Source organism: Ochlerotatus camptorhynchus, unplaced genomic scaffold (assembly GCF_037179485.1).
Source record: "Ochlerotatus camptorhynchus isolate MF236.1 unplaced genomic scaffold, CSIRO-AGI_Acam_v1.1 ptg000062l, whole genome shotgun sequence".
In the NCBI taxonomy this organism is placed as follows: domain Eukaryota; kingdom Metazoa; phylum Arthropoda; class Insecta; order Diptera; family Culicidae; genus Ochlerotatus; species Ochlerotatus camptorhynchus.
Genome location: NW_027040552.1, coordinates 7661304 through 7679558, shown reverse-complemented (window position 1 = coordinate 7679558; position 18255 = coordinate 7661304). Strand labels below are relative to the sequence as shown.

The window sequence follows — 18255 nt, the reverse complement described above, 5'->3', positions numbered from 1 at the left end:
AATTAATTTCTACATCGCAGCAGAAGAATCAGCAAAATTTATCGAGTAGTCTGCGAGATCCCTGTCTCGCAAGGTAAGAAAATGTGAACAAACCGACCATGTTTTCATCGTCATTCACCAACAACTGTCTAACGACACTGACTAAGATTTGATCTAAAGATTACCAAAGTTTGATGAGATTTTAATTTAAATAGGATGTGTGGTCCAATAAATAAAACTGAGTACGGAAGAACAGTCGTTTCGTTAAAATCTACGGCACTTCGGTTCCATTTCAATTTCAAAAGTGATAATTACAGGGCTGGTAGCCATCAATGCTGTAAAAAAAAGTGTTTTCAGTATGTTTGATCAAAGTAGTCGATCGCGTTCAGGAATAACGTCAAACGGAACTGTAAAATCCGGAATGGTCCGGTTCCAAGCTGGCTAAAGTGCTGAAGATGCCGAAAACAACAGTTTATCGAGTGCTCAAAACCAAAAAGGAATCCCTGAGTGTGGAAAGGAATCAGTGGACCTACGAAAAAACTGGAACCAGGGATCGTCAGCTGCGCATAAAGGTGTTGAGGTGCGTTAAAGCCAACCCCGGTCTTTCGATCCGAGATGTGACCAGAAGGTACAATGCTCAAACGGCGCGGAACATCCCTGTCAGGGAAGGATACAAGTCGTAAAAAGCCAGTAAACATCCGAACCGAAACATGAAGTAGACTTCCGTGGCCAAAAAGCGTGCAAGGCTCTTGTAGGACCGTGTTTTGACGAAACACAAGCGCTGCTCTTTGATCGATGACGAAACATACGTCAAACTCGATTTTAAGCAGCTTCTCGGTCAAAAGTTTTACATCGCGACTGGACGTGGGGATGTGCCGGGAAGATTCAAGCTCGTGTTTGCCGACAAGTTCGCGAAGAAGGCCATGATTTGGCAAGCGATTTGCAGTTGTGGCCTGAAAACGGAACCATTCGTCACAATCTCGACGATAACATCCCAAGTTTACATCGAAGAATGCCTGAAAAAGCGTGTATTGCCATTCATCCGTAAGCATTGGGCAAAATCATCTTGCTGCCACTACGCCAAGGTGGTTCTGGAGTGGTATGCTGCCAACAAGATCGATTTTCTCCCCAAGCTAATGAACCCTCCGAATTGCCCGGAATTTCGACCAATCGAAAAATTCTGGGCAATTTCAAAGCAGCGACTTCGACGAAGCGGCGGTGCAGTCAAGGACATCCAGCAAATGCGGGCAAAATGGAAGAAATGCGCTGATTCCATGTCCGTTTCCACTGTGCGGGCGCTGATGGGCTCCATCAAGAGGGAGGTTCGAAATTTCATTCGAACAGGAGAAATGTAACCATCTAATGCTGTAACTTTGAAGTTTTAATAGGCGTACTGTAAAGCAACCGCTAATGGACTTTTTACGAATTACAGGTCTTTTTGGACGTGCCAATTTACTTTTAGCCAGCCTTTGAATGATTGTTGTTTTATATTTCTTCAATCAGTATCTCATAAACACTTATGTACCCTGGAAAACCCTGGAAACCCGGGAATCTTCAGGGAATTTATGTTTTACTGAAAACACCTGGAAATCTTAGGGAATTTCATAATTTTCTAACAAAGGATACTTTAAAGTAATGAATGCATTTTAAAATGCAAATATTCAATTTTTCTCGTTATTTTTATTAACACATTGAACTTTAAAGGTCCAGCGTGGACTAATCTTTAGCAACAAACATATTTAAAAAAATCAAAGGCTTGCAATTTTTTTTCGGTTCCGGAGTATGCATATTTTCCAAAATTCTAAAATTGAACAAGGTTTTGAAATTCAGAATTTAAAAGTTATTAAGTTATTGGAATTTTATTATAATTTCTAAGGGCCTCATTCCAAGGGAGTTCTGGGAAAAAATCTTTGAGAAAACATGAGAAGTGCTATCTGCTTTCAAGATAGTTCTGAGGAATTTTAGATTTAATGTTTAAATTAAACTAACTCTAATTTAAATTAATTAACAATTAAACCTGAGATTAACTTCCGGAGAGCTTCAAAGGAATTCGGAAAAGAATTCTAGGAGAGTTTGCCAAACAAATTATGATAAGAAATGTAAGGAATTTGTGAGAAGAAATGTAAATGAATTCTCAGTAGACTTTATATATGAGTAGAATTCCACGGAAAGGATTGATTGATTGATTTATCTTTATTTAGGAGGCTTTCAGCCTAAGGCTGGTTCGCTTCTAAACGCCACGGAAAGGAGTGAGATTCAAAAGTAAAACTGAAATGAATTCAATGAAAATTCTGTCAATCATTCTATAGGGTTTCTTACTGAGAATAATTTCAAGGTGATTCTGATAAAAATTCAAAGAAAATTTGATTCGGTGGAAAGTTCCAACGAAATTTTTAGGAATATTCTAAGTATATCCTGGTGATATTTTTTAGAGAATTCAGAGAAGCGTTCCATGAGAGTTTCGGCAGAATACAAATCAAATGGTGAGGTGAACTCCAAGTGAATTTCCATGAGAAATCTCCGTTGAATTTGGAATGGACTATTCTGAGGTCTTCATAACTACTTCCCAAAACATTCCTGAAGTTAATGAAACTGTCTGGAAGTTCTTTTGTAGTTTGAGAAACTAGCCTGATGCTCACAATACTTCTAATCAAATGTTTAAACATCCCTGAGCCGTTTCGGACTTCCCAAATTTTCCTCAATTTTCCTTACGATCGTGAATCTTCTCTAAAGTTTTCGAAACTCCTTTAAAATTAATGCAATTTATCTTATGTTAGTGAGACTGCTCTGAAGTTCTCTGACCCTTCCTTAAGTTCTCGAAATTTCTCTAAAATGGTTGCAGTTCTCATGAAGCTGCTGTACTGCCCTGAATTTAATTGAACTTTTCCTAAAATATTTAAGCTTCCGTGAGCTTCGGAACTTATGTGAAGCCCTCAATAATTTTCTTAACATCTCTGAAGCTCTCTGAAAATGTGGGAACTTCTTAAAATTTCCCGCTTATTTTCTGAAACTCATGGAACTCCCCCTGATATTCCCCCTATTTTTGGAGCTTACTTAACTTCTTTGAAATGCTCCCGCCTTTTGTTAATTTGCATGAAAAATCCTGAAGTTCTCGGATCTTCCCTCAAGTTTCGTAGACTTCTATCAAGACCTCGAAATTTTTCAGAAAACCTCTGCACTTCTGTGAATTTTTTGAAGATTTTCTGAAATATCTGGATCTTCTTTAAGCTCCCGCAATTACCTTCGAATCACATCGAACTAATTAATATAGTTCTATGATTTTCACTGAAGTTCTCAATATTCTTCTGAAGTTCACGGAACTTCCCTTAAATTGTCTACATTAATTCATAGCCAGACTTTCCTGGAAAGAAATTTTCTCCATCACATCACTAAACATAACCACGAGCAATGACGAGAAACTGCATCCCAAACCCCATGATAAACAAGGAGCGGATGCATCCAACGAAACTTTTAATCGCAAAAAAAAAACATAGGAGAAAATTCGGTAAGATCCTTCCATTGCATTATTTTATAATTCTTCAATATTGTACAAATATTTACACATTACACACAACTACACATATTAACTCGGAGCGTTTGGTACGGTATGTTGTATGCATCCTTCCACCCCTGTAGATTCAAGAAATGTTCCCATTCATTTCCAAGAACCATCTTTGCGGCAAATACAACGCAGTAGGCCTGGCCGTATTGATGTTTATATCATATCTCAGATATGTCAGTCCGCATCGTGCTCTCTTGCCGTGCGGATCTATTTGCTTTTTGCTGAAGGAAGTGTTACTACTACCTAAAGCTACAACAAATTTTAACAGCACTTTTCAGTGCTCAACCTGTAAAAATTTTCTACCTTGTTCAACTCTTATTCCTCTTCGATCCTTGTTTGGACCCTACCCGAGGTAATCCTTCTTGGATATCGATTTGGAAAATTCCTCTTCGATCCTTCAGATTCTTATAGTAATCTGCTTGGAAGTCGATTTGGATAAAAATTTACTGCCGCCATGGCGCCTAAACGCAAAAGAAAGGGGCAAACTCTTGACCCCCCTTCTGATGAAATTAATTTGAGTAATCAATTTGATTTGCTCACGGATGATGAGAATGATCCATCATCCAAGAAAAATTCTAGTAAACTTTCCCGGCTTAATGCCAAGAAGGAAAAGATTCCCCCTATTGTGATAACCACTACCGATTTCCATGCTCTTCGCATGGAACTTTTGAATTTCGTGAAAGTTAAGTTTTCACTACAAATTGGACGTCGGGGTGAATGCCGTGTATTGGCTGAAACCTTGGACGGATTTAAATGTCTTCTCAAGTATCTTACTGAGAAGAAGCACAAATTTTTTACTTACGACACCAAAACTGAACGTGTGTTCAAGGTTGTCATGAAAGGACTGCCCAGTGGTGAATCCCTGGATCAGATCAAAGATGAACTGGCAAAATTACTTGGAGTTGTGCCACTCCAAGTAATCAAAATGAAAATGAAATCCCGTCCTGGCGATTCGCGCAACGGGATTTCTAATGATTTTTATTTAGTTCACTTCAAGTCTAGTGAACTAAACAACCTTAAGGCCTTAGAAAAAGCTAGCCTTATGCTCCATGTCCGAGTGAAGTGGGAACACTTCAGGAAGACTGGAGGAAATTTCCAAAACCTCACCCAGTGCCGTAAGTGCCAGGGATGGGGTCACGGAACTAAAAATTGCTACATGCCAGCTAAATGCATGAATTGTGGTGATTCCTCTCACGCAAAGGACGACTGTCCTGTGAAGGAAGATCCTAAGAAATTTAAATGTTCAAATTGTGGTGAAAACCACAAATCCAATTTTTGGGAATGTAAGACTCGCAAAGCGATCCTACAATCTCGTTCTAACCGACAGGTAGGAAACGCTCCACGTTTCCGACCAGGTACAAATTCCTCTGCTGTTAACAACGGTCAGCGAGGAACAAATTCTACATTCGTACCCGTAGGTACAAATATCTCCCCTGCTTCAAATGTTTCATCTGTACCTACTCCCCTCGCTGCTAACAATGTTCAGCGAGTTAATGGAGCTACCTATGCTGCTATTGCAGCGGGTAGAAATCAAAATACTAACCAACGTTCTAATGGAAATTTTGACAATTTTGACTTAGGAAGCATTACTGCCCCCAAAATGGAATTTTTACAGAATTCATTAATTGACATGATTTCTGATATGCTTAAATCTAACTCCATGTTTGATGCTATTCAAACTGGAGTAAAATTTGCAAATAATATTGTCATGACTTTAAAATTCAGTAATGGATTTTAAAGCATTAAATATTGTAAATTGGAATGCTCGATCTCTTAAAGATAATGAAGACGAGCTATTTAACTTTTTAAGAGTTCATAACGTGCATATTGCCGTTATAACTGAAACGTTCCTTAAACCTGCCCATAAGGTTAAGAAGGACGCAAACTACTTGATTTATAGAAATGATCGTCTTGATGGACCCTGTGGTGGCGTTGCCATCATTATTCATAGACGAATCAAGCATAAAATTCTTTCTTCATTTGAAACCAAAGTTTTTGAAACTTTGGGGGTTTCTGTTGAAACAAAATTTGGACAACTTACGTTTATAGCTGCCTATTTGCCATTCCAATGCGTAGGCCAGCAAAAGAATTTTCTCAAGGGTGACCTCCAGAAACTTACCCGTCATAGGTCTAAATTCTTCATTATTGGTGATTTTAATGCAAAACACCGCTCATGGAATAATGCTCAAAGCAATTCCAATGGTAATATTCTGTTTGATGATTGTTCTGCAGGTTATTACACTATTCAATATCCAAACAGCCCAACATGCTTTTCTTCTGCAAGAAATCCCTCCACTATTGATTTGGTCTTAACTGATTCATGTCAACTTTGTAGCCAATTGGTTACCCATGCTGACTTCGGTTCTGATCACCTTCCAGTAACTTTTGAAATATCCCAAGAAATAATTTGTAATCCCAACAGCTCTACTTTCAATTACCATAGAGCTGATTGGGAGCAGTATCGAACATTTATGGAATATAACTTCGATCCAAACATTCCTTTGCAAACCAAAGATGAAATTAATTATGCTCTTGAATCTCTGACTACTTCTATAGTTGAAGCAAGAGCTGCCTCAGTACCAAAATGCGAGGTTAAATTCGATTCAATTATAATAGACGATGATCTTCAGCTCTTGATCCGTCTTAAAAATGTCCGTAGGAGACAATATCAAAGAACACGCGATCCTGCCATGAAAGTTATCTGGCGGGATTTGCAAAAACAAATTAAAAAGCGATTCTCTGCCCTGAGGAACAAAACTTTTGAAAATAATATTTCTAAATTAGACCCGAGTTCCAAACCCTTTTGGAAACTCACAAAAATTTTGAAAAAACCTCAAAAGCCTATTCCAGCGCTTAAAGAAGGTGGTAAAATTTTGATCACAAATTTGGAAAAAGCTCAGAAACTTGCTAAGCAATTCGAGAGTTCCCATAATTTCAGTTTGGGTCTTACTAGTCCTATTGAGAATCAGGTTGCTCGGGATTTTCTGAATATTTTCTCTCGGGAAAATATTTTTGATGATTCCTGGGGGACTGATTTGGACGAAGTAAGGTCTATAACTAAAAAATTTCAAAATATGAAAGCTCCAGGTGATGATGGAATTTTCTATATCCTCATCAAAAAACTCCCAGAGAGTACCTTGTCTTTCTTGGTAAAATTATTTAACAGATGTTTCCATTTGGCATACTTTCCTGATAAATGGAAAAATGCAAAAGTTGTTCCAATTTTGAAGCCGGATAAAAATCCAGCTGAAGCTTCTAGCTACCGTCCAATAAGTTTGCTTTCTTCAATAAGTAAACTTTTTGAAAAGATAATTTTGAATAGAATGATGCTTCACATCAATACGAACTCAATTTTTGCAGATGAGCAGTTTGGATTTCGCCATGGGCATTCAACTACTCATCAACTCTTAAGAGTTACCAATTTAATTCGTTCAAACAAATCTGAAGGCCACTCAACTGGAGTTGCTCTTCTAGACATAGAAAAAGCATTCGACAGTGTTTGGCATGAAGGTTTGATTGCTAAATTGAAAAAGTTTAATTTTCCACTTTATATTATTAAATTAGTTCAAAATTATTTAACTGACAGAACTCTGCAGGTAAATTATCAAAATTCCAAATCTAATCGACTACCTGTTAGAGCAGGAGTTCCTCAGGGTAGCATTCTTGGGCCTATATTGTATAACATTTTCACTTCGGACCTCCCTGATTTGCCTCAGGGTTGCCACAAATCTTTGTTCGCTGATGACACAGGCATTTCCGCTAAAGGAAGAAGTCTTCGTGTTATTTGCAGCAGACTTCAGAAAAGTTTAGATATTTTCTCTTCTTATTTACAAAAATGGAAGATTTCTCCCAACGCTTCCAAAACTCAACTTATAATATTTCCACATAAGCCTAGAGCTTCGTTTTTGAAACCTAGTAGTAGTCACATAGTCACTATGAACGGAGTTCCAATTTCCTGGTCAAACCAAGTGAAATATCTTGGATTAATACTTGACCAAAAATTAACTTTTAAAGATCACATTGAGGGCATTCAAGCCAAATGTAACAAATATATAAAATGTTTGTATCCTCTTATAAACAGGAAATCCAAACTTTGCCTGACGAATAAACTTCTAATATTTAAACAAGTTTTTAGACCGGCCATGCTTTACGCTGTACCAATATGGTCTAGTTGCTGCACTACCAGGAAAAAAGCACTTCAAAGGATTCAGAACAAAATTCTGAAAATGATTTTGAAGTTGCCTCCCTGGTACAGTACAACCGAAGTACATAGAATTTCGAATGTTGAGACTTTAGCACAAATGTCCAACAAAATAATGAATAATTTCAGGCAAAAATCGTTGCAATCCTCAATTGCAACGATTAATTCCCTTTATACTTAGATAAGATTTAGTTTTAGTTTTTAGTTTTAAGATATCAATTGTTATACTGACATGCAGGTTAAAAAACCTGTTTAAAATACTGAATTGCCAAGACATGAACAATGTAAAAACACTTAGATATATATCATAACAATTAAGGCTGGTACGTTACTGCAGTAACTGGAGCACCTAGGTTAAAATGAAATGTAATTTATTTTGAATTTGGAACAAATAAAGAGTTAAAAAAAAAAAAAAAAAAAAAAAAAAAAAATATCTCAGATATGCTGTAAACATCAATTAGACAAGAAAAATGACTAGACCTCATCTAACCTAATCATTTTCCAGGATGCTTTCTTGTACTGGCTGCGTTTGTATTAGATTAGATTAGATTAGATTAGATTAGATTAGATTAGATTAGATTAATTCATAACCAGACTTCTGGTGTTTTTAAATCTGCGCAAAAGGTTTCTTAATTGCCTTGAAGTTTCCACAATTTTCCTTAAGTTTTATAAACTCTTTAGACGCTCACGGAACTTAGCCTTAAATCACTAATTTTTCCTGAAATTATCTGGATGCTCACCAGAAGTTCTCTAATTTTGTTTCAATGTTCCGGAAAATTTTCTGATTAATAATTCCCAGACGCTTCTGAAGCGTTTGGATCAATCTATTATCCTACTATTTCACGAAACTCATTGTACGTCCCTGAAAATTTCCATAAGTTCTGATCGTCCTCGAAGTACTCGAAGCTTCGCTGAATATCATGAAACTATCTAAAAATATCTAAATTTCTTAGAAGTTCTCTGGAATTTCTTGAAGATATCGCTGCTTGCTAAAAGTTCTTGCATTTTTTTTAATTAATGGATTTTTGTTGATGTTCTCTAATCATCTAAGCTAAATTTTCGTTCGTTCTTGAAACCTCCACTATATAGAAGAAAATGGCTCTAATGTTGGCGGATGGATCTAAGACTGGGCCCATCGCTAAAAATCTGCTATTTATCAATTTTATCTAGATGAACGCTTCATTGGGACGGTACTAATGGATAATTTTGGTCGCTATTTAAAATTTAGTCGATTGCTGAATTTATGTGTGGGCCCAAATTAGGTGCCTTTAGGCAGACATTACATCCATTTCCCCTAACACCCTTAAAATACTCTCACGTTTAACGGAGGCTCATATAATTTTTATCACCTTCCAGAAATTTTCTCGGAGCTTTGCTAAAGCTTCCGGAAATTCCCTGAGTTTCTCGAAACTTCCTTAAGGTTTCTGCAATTTCCTTGAAATTATTTGAACTGGCCTTCGATTCTCTGATCTGTCTTGATTTTCTCAAAGCTTCCCTATAGCTTTCAATTCTATTGAAGATCTCGGTTTGCTCAGAAATATATGGAATTCCCGTTAACACTTCTAATTTTCCCTGAAATTTTCTGCACTTCTGTGAAGTTCCTGACATATTTCTGAATTCTAAATGTCTCTGTAATTCCCTGAAAGTCTCGTAACATCTTAAGGTTCCTCGATTATTTTTTTCAGTACATCATGGAACAATCCAGATTTTTTTTTTATTAATTTACGATTATAGATCTTTAAACTGCTCCAAAAGTCCGGACTAAAGCTACGGGAAATGCTCGTACGATCTGAAATTCCCCTCTAGATCTAGCTTTTCTGAACAATACCTCTCAAATTTTCTATATTTCTCAAGTTCGATTAAAACCTGTGAAGTTCTTTGAAATTCTTGGAACTTCATGAAAGTTCCCGAAATTTTTCGGATGCTAAAAGAACCGCTTTGAAGTTCTTAAAGCATCCAGTAAGTTCCCCATATTGTCACTTATATTCCCGCAGTTCACTGAAATTCTCAGCAATTCCTTGCAATCCTTGGAACCTCTCTGAAGTTCCTTCAATTGTTGTTAAGCGAAATTGAAATAAATCATTTATTTGTTTCCTTAATTCTGACACTAACAAAATTTTCAATATCTTGCTCTTGTACATGGAATACGAAACTTCAAGACTTTGAATATTTTTAGATCTTGGACTCACTCAAATTAAGTAAATTTTTTTTTGCTTTATTAAGGTGAGAAATTAAGTAAGTGTTAAAGTTCGACATTCAATGGATTTGATTGTAAAGCTGATTCTTTAAAACTGATTGCCATGTCTTAAAAACGTTTTCGTTAATTGCTGTTATTTTTGATTCACCAAAAAAAAAACCATTTTTTAGCGAATATAATAGTTTTCTTATTATAAGCCTGGAATTTATCCACTAAATTTCTGTAAAAACCTGGAAAACTCAGGAAATTTTATTTCGAAAACTGAGTAGATAGACTGTAGATAGAGAAAGACGATCAAACGTCACAAAGCAAAGAATGATCTTGAAATAAATTCCGGCTAAAAAAGTTGAAAATAGTGACCGATTATAAGAAAAGGTGACTTTAGTGACTTGGCCTTAAAAAGGAGACTTTGTAGTGGTTGGCTTGAAAAAGTGACTCGGTACCAGCTCTGAATCTGAACACGCAATTTAGGCTTAGCAGGAACAGTAAAACCTTGATATAAGACAATCTCGGTATAACGGAACTACTTGAAGATCTCAATATTGAGAAAATATATGTTCTCGAAAACTAGTTCTGACGTTTAGGATATATTTAAATTGATTTGGGTTGTAATTGACCTCTTTGCAAATTAATATAAAAAATAAAAATAAAAATTTAAGGATTGTTTTTGAAAAAAAAAAATTATTGAGTAAAATGTGCGCAGAAAAGCTTAATTTACTAACAAGGAGAACAAACAATTCATGACTGTCATAGGCAGTTATGAAACATATTTAATTTTTAATTTGCTTCAATATAACGTAACTTCTATACATCGTTACGTAATGAAAAATAATGTTACGTTGCATCGAGATTTGACTGTAATACTAAATTGTTGTTCGCATGCAACACAATATTTATTATCCTGATTTCAACTTGAACATATAAATTATTTCTTAAGATTCTTAGTGACGTTCAGCTGGTGAAAAATAAAATGTTACCCAAAATAATAAAATCTTCCTTCTTTTCATTAGAACATTTACTTCACTGCCAGCATTGCAATTTTCCCAGGTAGCTATTGGTCTCTAAGTGTTCGAAATGCATTACTATATATGACATCCAATTTAAAAGCAGTCTAAGAACAATTCAGATTCCTACAAGTTTGTAAAAAATGCATTTAGCTATATTTTAAAGCTCATCAAAAATTCCAGTTTTGTCATGAATAACTTTTCCATTGACAAGCGTTTACAGAAACGCAAAAACAAAAAAGTTTTCTGTTTGTACTTCACAGGCAAAAATCTGCTGAGGATTTTACCTGCAACATATGCTACCCATCTAAAACACCCTGCAGCTGCACATCAGCGGCAGGAGAGTCGTAAAATGTACCGAAAAAGGCCGACCGTTCGCCGGAACTCGATCACGTGAAAGTGACGTGTATTTTTATCACGCACCTTAAAATCTTCAATTTTTGAAACAACAGACACCGAAAAAAAAACTCTCGTTGGAACTTTGCTCACCCCACGACAGGTGAATCCAACTTGCTCTGTCGATACACTCAATTTTCGTCAACACTTGTATTGAGATCAATCACTTTGTCAAAACATTCCAATACCCGATGCCAACACGATGCCCCGCACGCACTTGAAACTCCAATAGGAATTTCCATTCGCAATGCCGCGCACACTTTGCCATCGCACAGTAACACGAATAATAATAATAATAATAATGAAAACAATTTGCCACTCACCTCACTCGTTCGGAGTAAATCTCCACCTTGGTCTTCGGCGTCAGCGGTAGGTTGGCCAGTGCTGCGGCCGTGGCCGCCACCGAGCACCCGCTCAGTCCCAGCCCGCTGTGCACCGGCGAAATGCTCTGGCACTCGCTACCACCGCCGGACGTTGTCGAACTGGCCGGTGGCGTGCTGGATCCATTGCTGGACGAGGACAACGAGTTGGTCCGCTGGCGACCGCCACCACCACCGCCGTGCCCATTCGGATTGTGGTGCCCGTTTCCGCCGGATGTGTTCAGTATCAATGAGGTAGCAAAGTGGTCGGCTAGTTTGAGGGTATTCAACAGGGTGGATCCTGAGTTGGCGGTGTTGCCGGCATTTGGGCTGTTGGAGGAACTGCTCGAGTTGCTGCCGGGGCTGGTCGAGATGGCCAGGGTGGGTTTCTGGTTCTGGCGGTTCTTCTTTTTTTTCTTCTTGGCGGATTCGTCATCCATGCGGGACTGGAACAGGGAGGTTGGTGGCAACCAGTCCAGATCCTTGCGGAGATGGCCGCGACTGCACTTGCAGGAGCAGGCTTTGAACACGAGGTCGTAGCCTTTCTTGGTCCAGAGATTCTGCTGTCGTTGCTTTTCGGACCAGGACCGAGCTCGGCCGATCGATTTGAGGTAGTTTAGGACACCTTCCTCCCAGTGGTCGAAGCACTCGCGGTGCATGAATTGGCCAGCGGTGCAGTTGTCATTGTTGCAAATTACGCGAACGCAGTCCCGTAGGTCTTCCAGATTGATGTAACCGAAATCGACCGGCGAGGATTTGAAACAGTCACCGATGGGGACACAGCAGCGGGTCATGTGGGCACCCTCGCTGCCGGACCCGTCAATCGATTGAGAACTCTCGAACCCATGGTCGGATTCACCGCCGAGAACCCCAAACAGGTCCGTCGCCGGACCAACGGTTCCTCGCCGAGGCGCCATCAGGAGCAGCGGGTGGTACGGGTGTAACGCTAAGGTATCTATTTTCGCGATTTGGGAGGTCCCTCGAATGGGACACTCGAAAGGTTTGATTGATTATAGATGGTTCTAAGGGAAAATTTAAAAAAAAACCGTTTAAACGCACTTTCGAGTCTAGTGGTTCATCACTGCTCTTCCCAATACAAGGTTCTAACTATTCTTCCAATCACTTTCTCACACTCTTCTGGTTTTTATTGTCAGTCACTTGCACAAACTTCGGAATTACTACTCTTCATCCTGCTGCTCCGCTGCAGCTTCGGATCAAAAACATCCCTTTCGTAGTTCAAATACACTTGCCCTAGTTTTTTCCTCTTCTTTCGCCCGTCCGATTCTCTGCCGAACCGAAAATTCCTGCAAAAGCAGCTAATATTATTCTCCAGCACTCTCGCTTGGTTTGTTCCCTCTTCTTCTGGTGGGACTTGTTGTCGTAACACAGAGGAGATCCCTGAGAGCTCACGAGCAGCACACAGTAGAAAACGATAGAAAAACGTGAAAAATCGTTATCACTGAGGTGTTGGACTTTGGCATTTGTTTTTCATCACTTGTCTTCCTTTTCTGTCATCGATCACAAAAATTGGAGAATCTATTTTTAAGTTTTTCCCTGTCGATGCAAATTTCCGAACAGCGTTCGAAATTCAAAGTCCTTCCACACGGTTTCAGATGGCCAAAACAGGAACGAAAACACTACGCATAACTTCATTCACGACCGTGCAAAAACAAAAGAAGGCCAGAAGTTTTCTTGGAACTCGGAAAAGGCCTATTCTTCGACGTAACGTCACGGCAGAGCTGTGAGGGGGGCGGGGGTTAGGCACGGGTAGGCCTCGGTACCATCAAACAGATATATTCAACACCGGAGGGAGGTTGGACCCAGACAGGCCTATTTTCACTTTCAGTTCTGCTATACTTGCTCGATTCGATTGCTTGCTTGAAGAAGACTCTTGCTCTTTGCCTTTATACTCTCGCGTGCGCTCTTACGCCAGCACACACTTCCTTCCTGCACAGCGCCACAAAACACACTGCCAAAAGCGAAACTCGACTCGAGCCTGTGGACTCCCTGCTGAATGTGTAGTGTAGAGGTATAGCCTGTGTGTGGTGTGCTACAACCTTCTTCCTGCCTGGCCTTAACCCAAGCAAAGGGGGAAGCGCGCGGTTTTCCAGCAGGAGTACAACGCTCGTACAACAGAGCGACGGAAGCACGGCACTCTTCTTCCCTGCTCACGGCGGACGACACTCTCACTCACTCGCTCTTGTATCGTGTCTTCCAAAAGTCTTCTCTACAGACGTAGCACTCGCGCTGTTGGTAACTCTCACACGCGACGACGGTGACGACGACGACGTTCCTGACTCACGCGGTTCCTCACTCTCGACGTTGCTGTTCTAGCTCGGTGAAAAGCGAAAACGTAACTAAGCGTGCGGCGATCGATGCCTGTTGGGTATATAGCTATAGCCGTGGAGTGCTCTCGCTCTCGATGGATCGCTGAATGTGTGAGGCAGGCGGCGAGTTCCTCCAACCACCCGGCCCGGCGAGTGGGATGGGTGACCGCGTGTGAACGCTCGCTCGGATTCCCCCTGCCGGGTGCTAAACGTCAACGTATACATAGCGGCAGGTCGTTCTCTCATGTTCACTCGCTCTCAGCAAAACAATCGTGAGCAGTGAGCTACGGCTACGGCCCATCAACCGGCATTGACACTGAATTTGTGCGCGGCTACAGAGAAAGAGTGAGAGCGTACATGCCGGTATGGCTCTCTCTCCGTTTCCTTTCAGTTTCGGTACAATGAAGGAAGAATGAAGCTTTCTTCCTTGTGTGATTTCCAACCCGATGCGACGGGAGAAATGGGTGGCGGTGGTGGGTGGGTGTTTCGCTTCCTTTTTCCGTGGTGGTGATTGTGGCGTAGGGAGTGTGGCTTCTGGAGCAAATTGCAGCTATTATTCGTGGTTGCAACTTTTTGGAGGAGATGCTATTTTTTCGTTGTTTTTATGATAGTTTTTTTTCGTTCCTTTGTTTGTAGCAATTTGATACAGACCCAAAGTGTAATTAAGTGAGGCTCTCAAGTTAAATTTAAAATGGTGCTCACACAATGTATATGCGAATAATTTTTAGTGAACAAAGATGTTTCCAGGAGACTAGGTTGATACCTTGTTGTGTAATGTTGCTTTAAGTTAATTTATATTGGACTTTCAAATATGCATTCTCTGATTAATAAAGAACTTTATTTTTCAGCAGTGACGTTGAATGCCACTTGATAACTTAAAAGAAAAATGCTTCATTACTATCAGTATAAATTTTGTGTGTATACATTCTTAGTTTTAGGTATATGGTGTGGTGGGGAAATATATTTTTTGGAAAGTGTTTTGATGCAAGTGAAATTGGGGTGGTCTCCATGGTTAGGGAGCTCAAAATATAAACTTTTTGTAGTACAGAAAAAGAGGTTATCTTCCATTTAATTCCACATACAGTCAGGAATCCTTATTGCCGGATTCCTTATTGCTGGTATTCCTTATTTCCGGATCCTTATTGCCGGGCTATCCACGAATAAGGATACCCACAGCTTATGGGGTTTTCACTAATGGGGGCTGTGGTGGATTATCTCATTTATTTCAGTACATAAATCTATACTGTCTTCGACAGAGTTTGTGTACTGGGATATACTTGTCATTGGATTCAGGTTGAATACCTTGTTGTGTAATGTTGTTTTAAGTTATATGCAAATATTTAATATTGAACTTTCAAATATGCATTCTCTGATTAATATAGAACTGAATGTTTCAGCAGTAACGTCCAATGGCACTTGATAACTATAAAGAAAAATGCTTCATTACTATCAGTATAAATTTTGTGTTTATGCATTCTTTAACAATCCTCGAAGCTCTTTTTTTCTTGCACAGCCCGAATTATTGAGTAAAAAGTTGATATGCTGAGCTCAGTAACACAGGAGTCACCTTATTGTCAATTACTTAATTATGTAGGTATTTGAAATGCGCAATGCGTGACAATTTATTAGAAGCAACGTTACTCGAGAAACCAATTTTGTAGCACATGTTTCATATCCCTCTAAACATCTATTCTACAAATTAACTTTTTATACATTGCACAATAATGGTCCCAAAGCTGTATTTAAATAGACAAAAATGTTTGCACTCAAACCGTTGGTTTATGTGTATGGTGTGGTGGGTAAATATATGTTTTGGAAAGTGTTTTGATGCAAGTGAAATTAAGGTGGTCTCCATGGTTAGGGAGCTCAAAATATAAACTTTTTATAGCTTGAGCTTGAGCTTGAGCTTGATTGACCGCCCACGGTTGCTACTCTGTTACTGCCAGATCAGCTGTAATTACACAGAGAACCAATAGACGATGCTTGGGACTAGCAATCATCCTTAATGTGTAAAAACTGGTGATCTTAAATTAGGCAATACCAGCGCCGGCTGCACCCGAACACAGGTCAAGAAAGGAATGGGAAGGATTGTGTTGACATGACACTCGCTTTGATGGAAGCCGAGAACACCTCTGCACTTCCACGAGGAATCACTGGGATGTTGGATAAGAGGGTTGGGTTTGCAGCAGGGTTCGTTTTGGTAAACGATAAGCTGAATTGATGTCCTAACGATCATAAAACGCGAAGGAGCTTGGGACTAAACCCACGGTCTTCTGCTCAGTAAGCAAAAACGTTTGCCACTAGGCAGACGAGCACCTTTTTAATCACCGAGTTGCTGTTATGACCATGTAGTCATATTAACAAATAAAACGATTGACGAATCTTGAATGTGGATGGGCCTGAGATTAGACTCATGATGTTCTTCTCAGTAAGCAAAAACGGTTGCTCTAAGGCCACCGAGCCCCTCATATCACATAATACCGTTGCTCAAATTTGTGTATCCATTCAAACCAGGAACCAACGACAACAACGAGTTTCGCAAAATACACGATACACAAGCGATTTTACCATAAATCTCTTTGATATGTAAGGACCTGGGACAGCGTTTTTCTGCTCAGTAAGCAGGCCACTGTAACCGACGATCTTTTAAATCCGAAAACTAAAAACTACGAAAAAGTTCTTAGGCCTTCATTAAGTTCCACTTTCACGCGACGTTCAATGACAGGGTTCTATCCAGGATTACATCAGAAAAATCCAAATCTGGCCAACGCCCACCTAAACCTGTTCTAATCCACCTGAAATGACTAACGAATGGAAGACTTTGACTACCCAGCCATGCAATAGTCTCATTCCGTGCCTTATGGCAACTTGATGATTCTATTGCGCTCATCTTTTGGCACCACCCAGAGGAGACTTGGTCCTGTACCCAATACTTAACTTATCTCCATTCCACTCAGCTACTCGCAATTTCTTGTGATATAGTGGGCGGAATATTATTATATGAGACAATTCAATGCAGACGTCTTTCCAAATTTGGCAGATCGACAGGTAATCGGTGAGTTACCACGATAGTTGCTATTCAACAACTCGACAACGTCCCATCGTCAACGCCTGCTATGAGAATTTCCCATTGCAGACGTCAACGAAATGACGTCATCGAGCTATCGATCAACTACCCTGGTTATCGCCTGGTACCTTATAGCACGATGCTAGGAGGCGAACCGGAAGAATCGATGAGCTACCTCTCCCCCCCCCCCCCCCCCCGAAAAAAAAAAATATAAACTTTTTATAGAACAGCAAAAGAGGTTATCTTCCATTTAATTCCACATACAGTCAGGAATCCTTATTGCCGGATTCCTTATTGCTGGTATTCCTTATTTCCGGATCCTTATTGCTGGGCTATCCACGAATAAGGATATCCACAGCTTATGGGGTTTTCACTAATGGGGGCTGTGGTGGATTATCTCATTTATTTCAGTACATAAAGCTATACTGTCTTCGACAAAGTTTGTGTACTGGGATATACTTGTCATTGGATTCAGGTTTAACTGAGAACTACTCCACTTGAGGCTCTTCACTTTTATATTACTTGTGACGGGCGTTATAATAATATATGGAACGTTGGACCCAAGTTAGAATATTTCGTGATCGTAGCCATACAGAAAGTTGCTGTCTTCAGCAAAGTTGTTCAGGTGATCATGTCCTTGTGGATGGTGGTCATACTAGTTCAAAACTCTCTCACTACGTAGCGCTAGTGTACATGTGCAATTCCTATATAAACTGTATCTCGAGAGCCTGGCCATATAGAAAGTTACTGTCTTCAGCAAAGTTTTGCAACTGACCAAGTCTTTTCGGATGATGGTCATATTAGTTCAGAACACACTCACTACGCGGCACTAGCGTGCAAGTGAACTTCCTATACAAGCTGTATCTCGAGAACCTGGCCATATAGAAGGTTACTGTCTTCAGCAAAGTTGTTCAGGTGACTAAGTCCTTTCAGATGATGGTCATATTATTTCAGACGCGGCGCTACTGTGCACATGAACTTCCTTAATATGTTGTGTCTCGAAAGCTTGTCCAGATAAGATGTTGCTGTGCAATGTGAGAACAGGAACCGCAAAAGGGATGACGTGTAGAAGCTGAAAATCGATGTCAAACGCCATTTTGGAATCCAAGATGGCGGTTATCGGTTAAAAAAAAACTTTATGCATTCGATACAATATCCGTACT

General features: G+C 39.6%; 1 protein-coding gene across 1 annotated transcript in view; it reads right to left on the bottom strand.

Annotated features, from left to right (window-relative positions):
• Nucleotides 1-14027, bottom strand: part of LOC135696833 (headcase protein-like) — a 396033-nt gene extending 382006 nt beyond the window's left edge. The window contains exon 1 of the mRNA XM_065216348.1: nt 11663-14027. Within this exon, the coding sequence (XP_065072420.1) occupies nt 11663-12615 (953 nt within the window). The 5' untranslated portion in view covers nt 12616-14027. The remainder of the gene's footprint in view (nt 1-11662) is intronic.
• Between the last annotated feature and the right edge of the window lie 4228 nt (nt 14028-18255).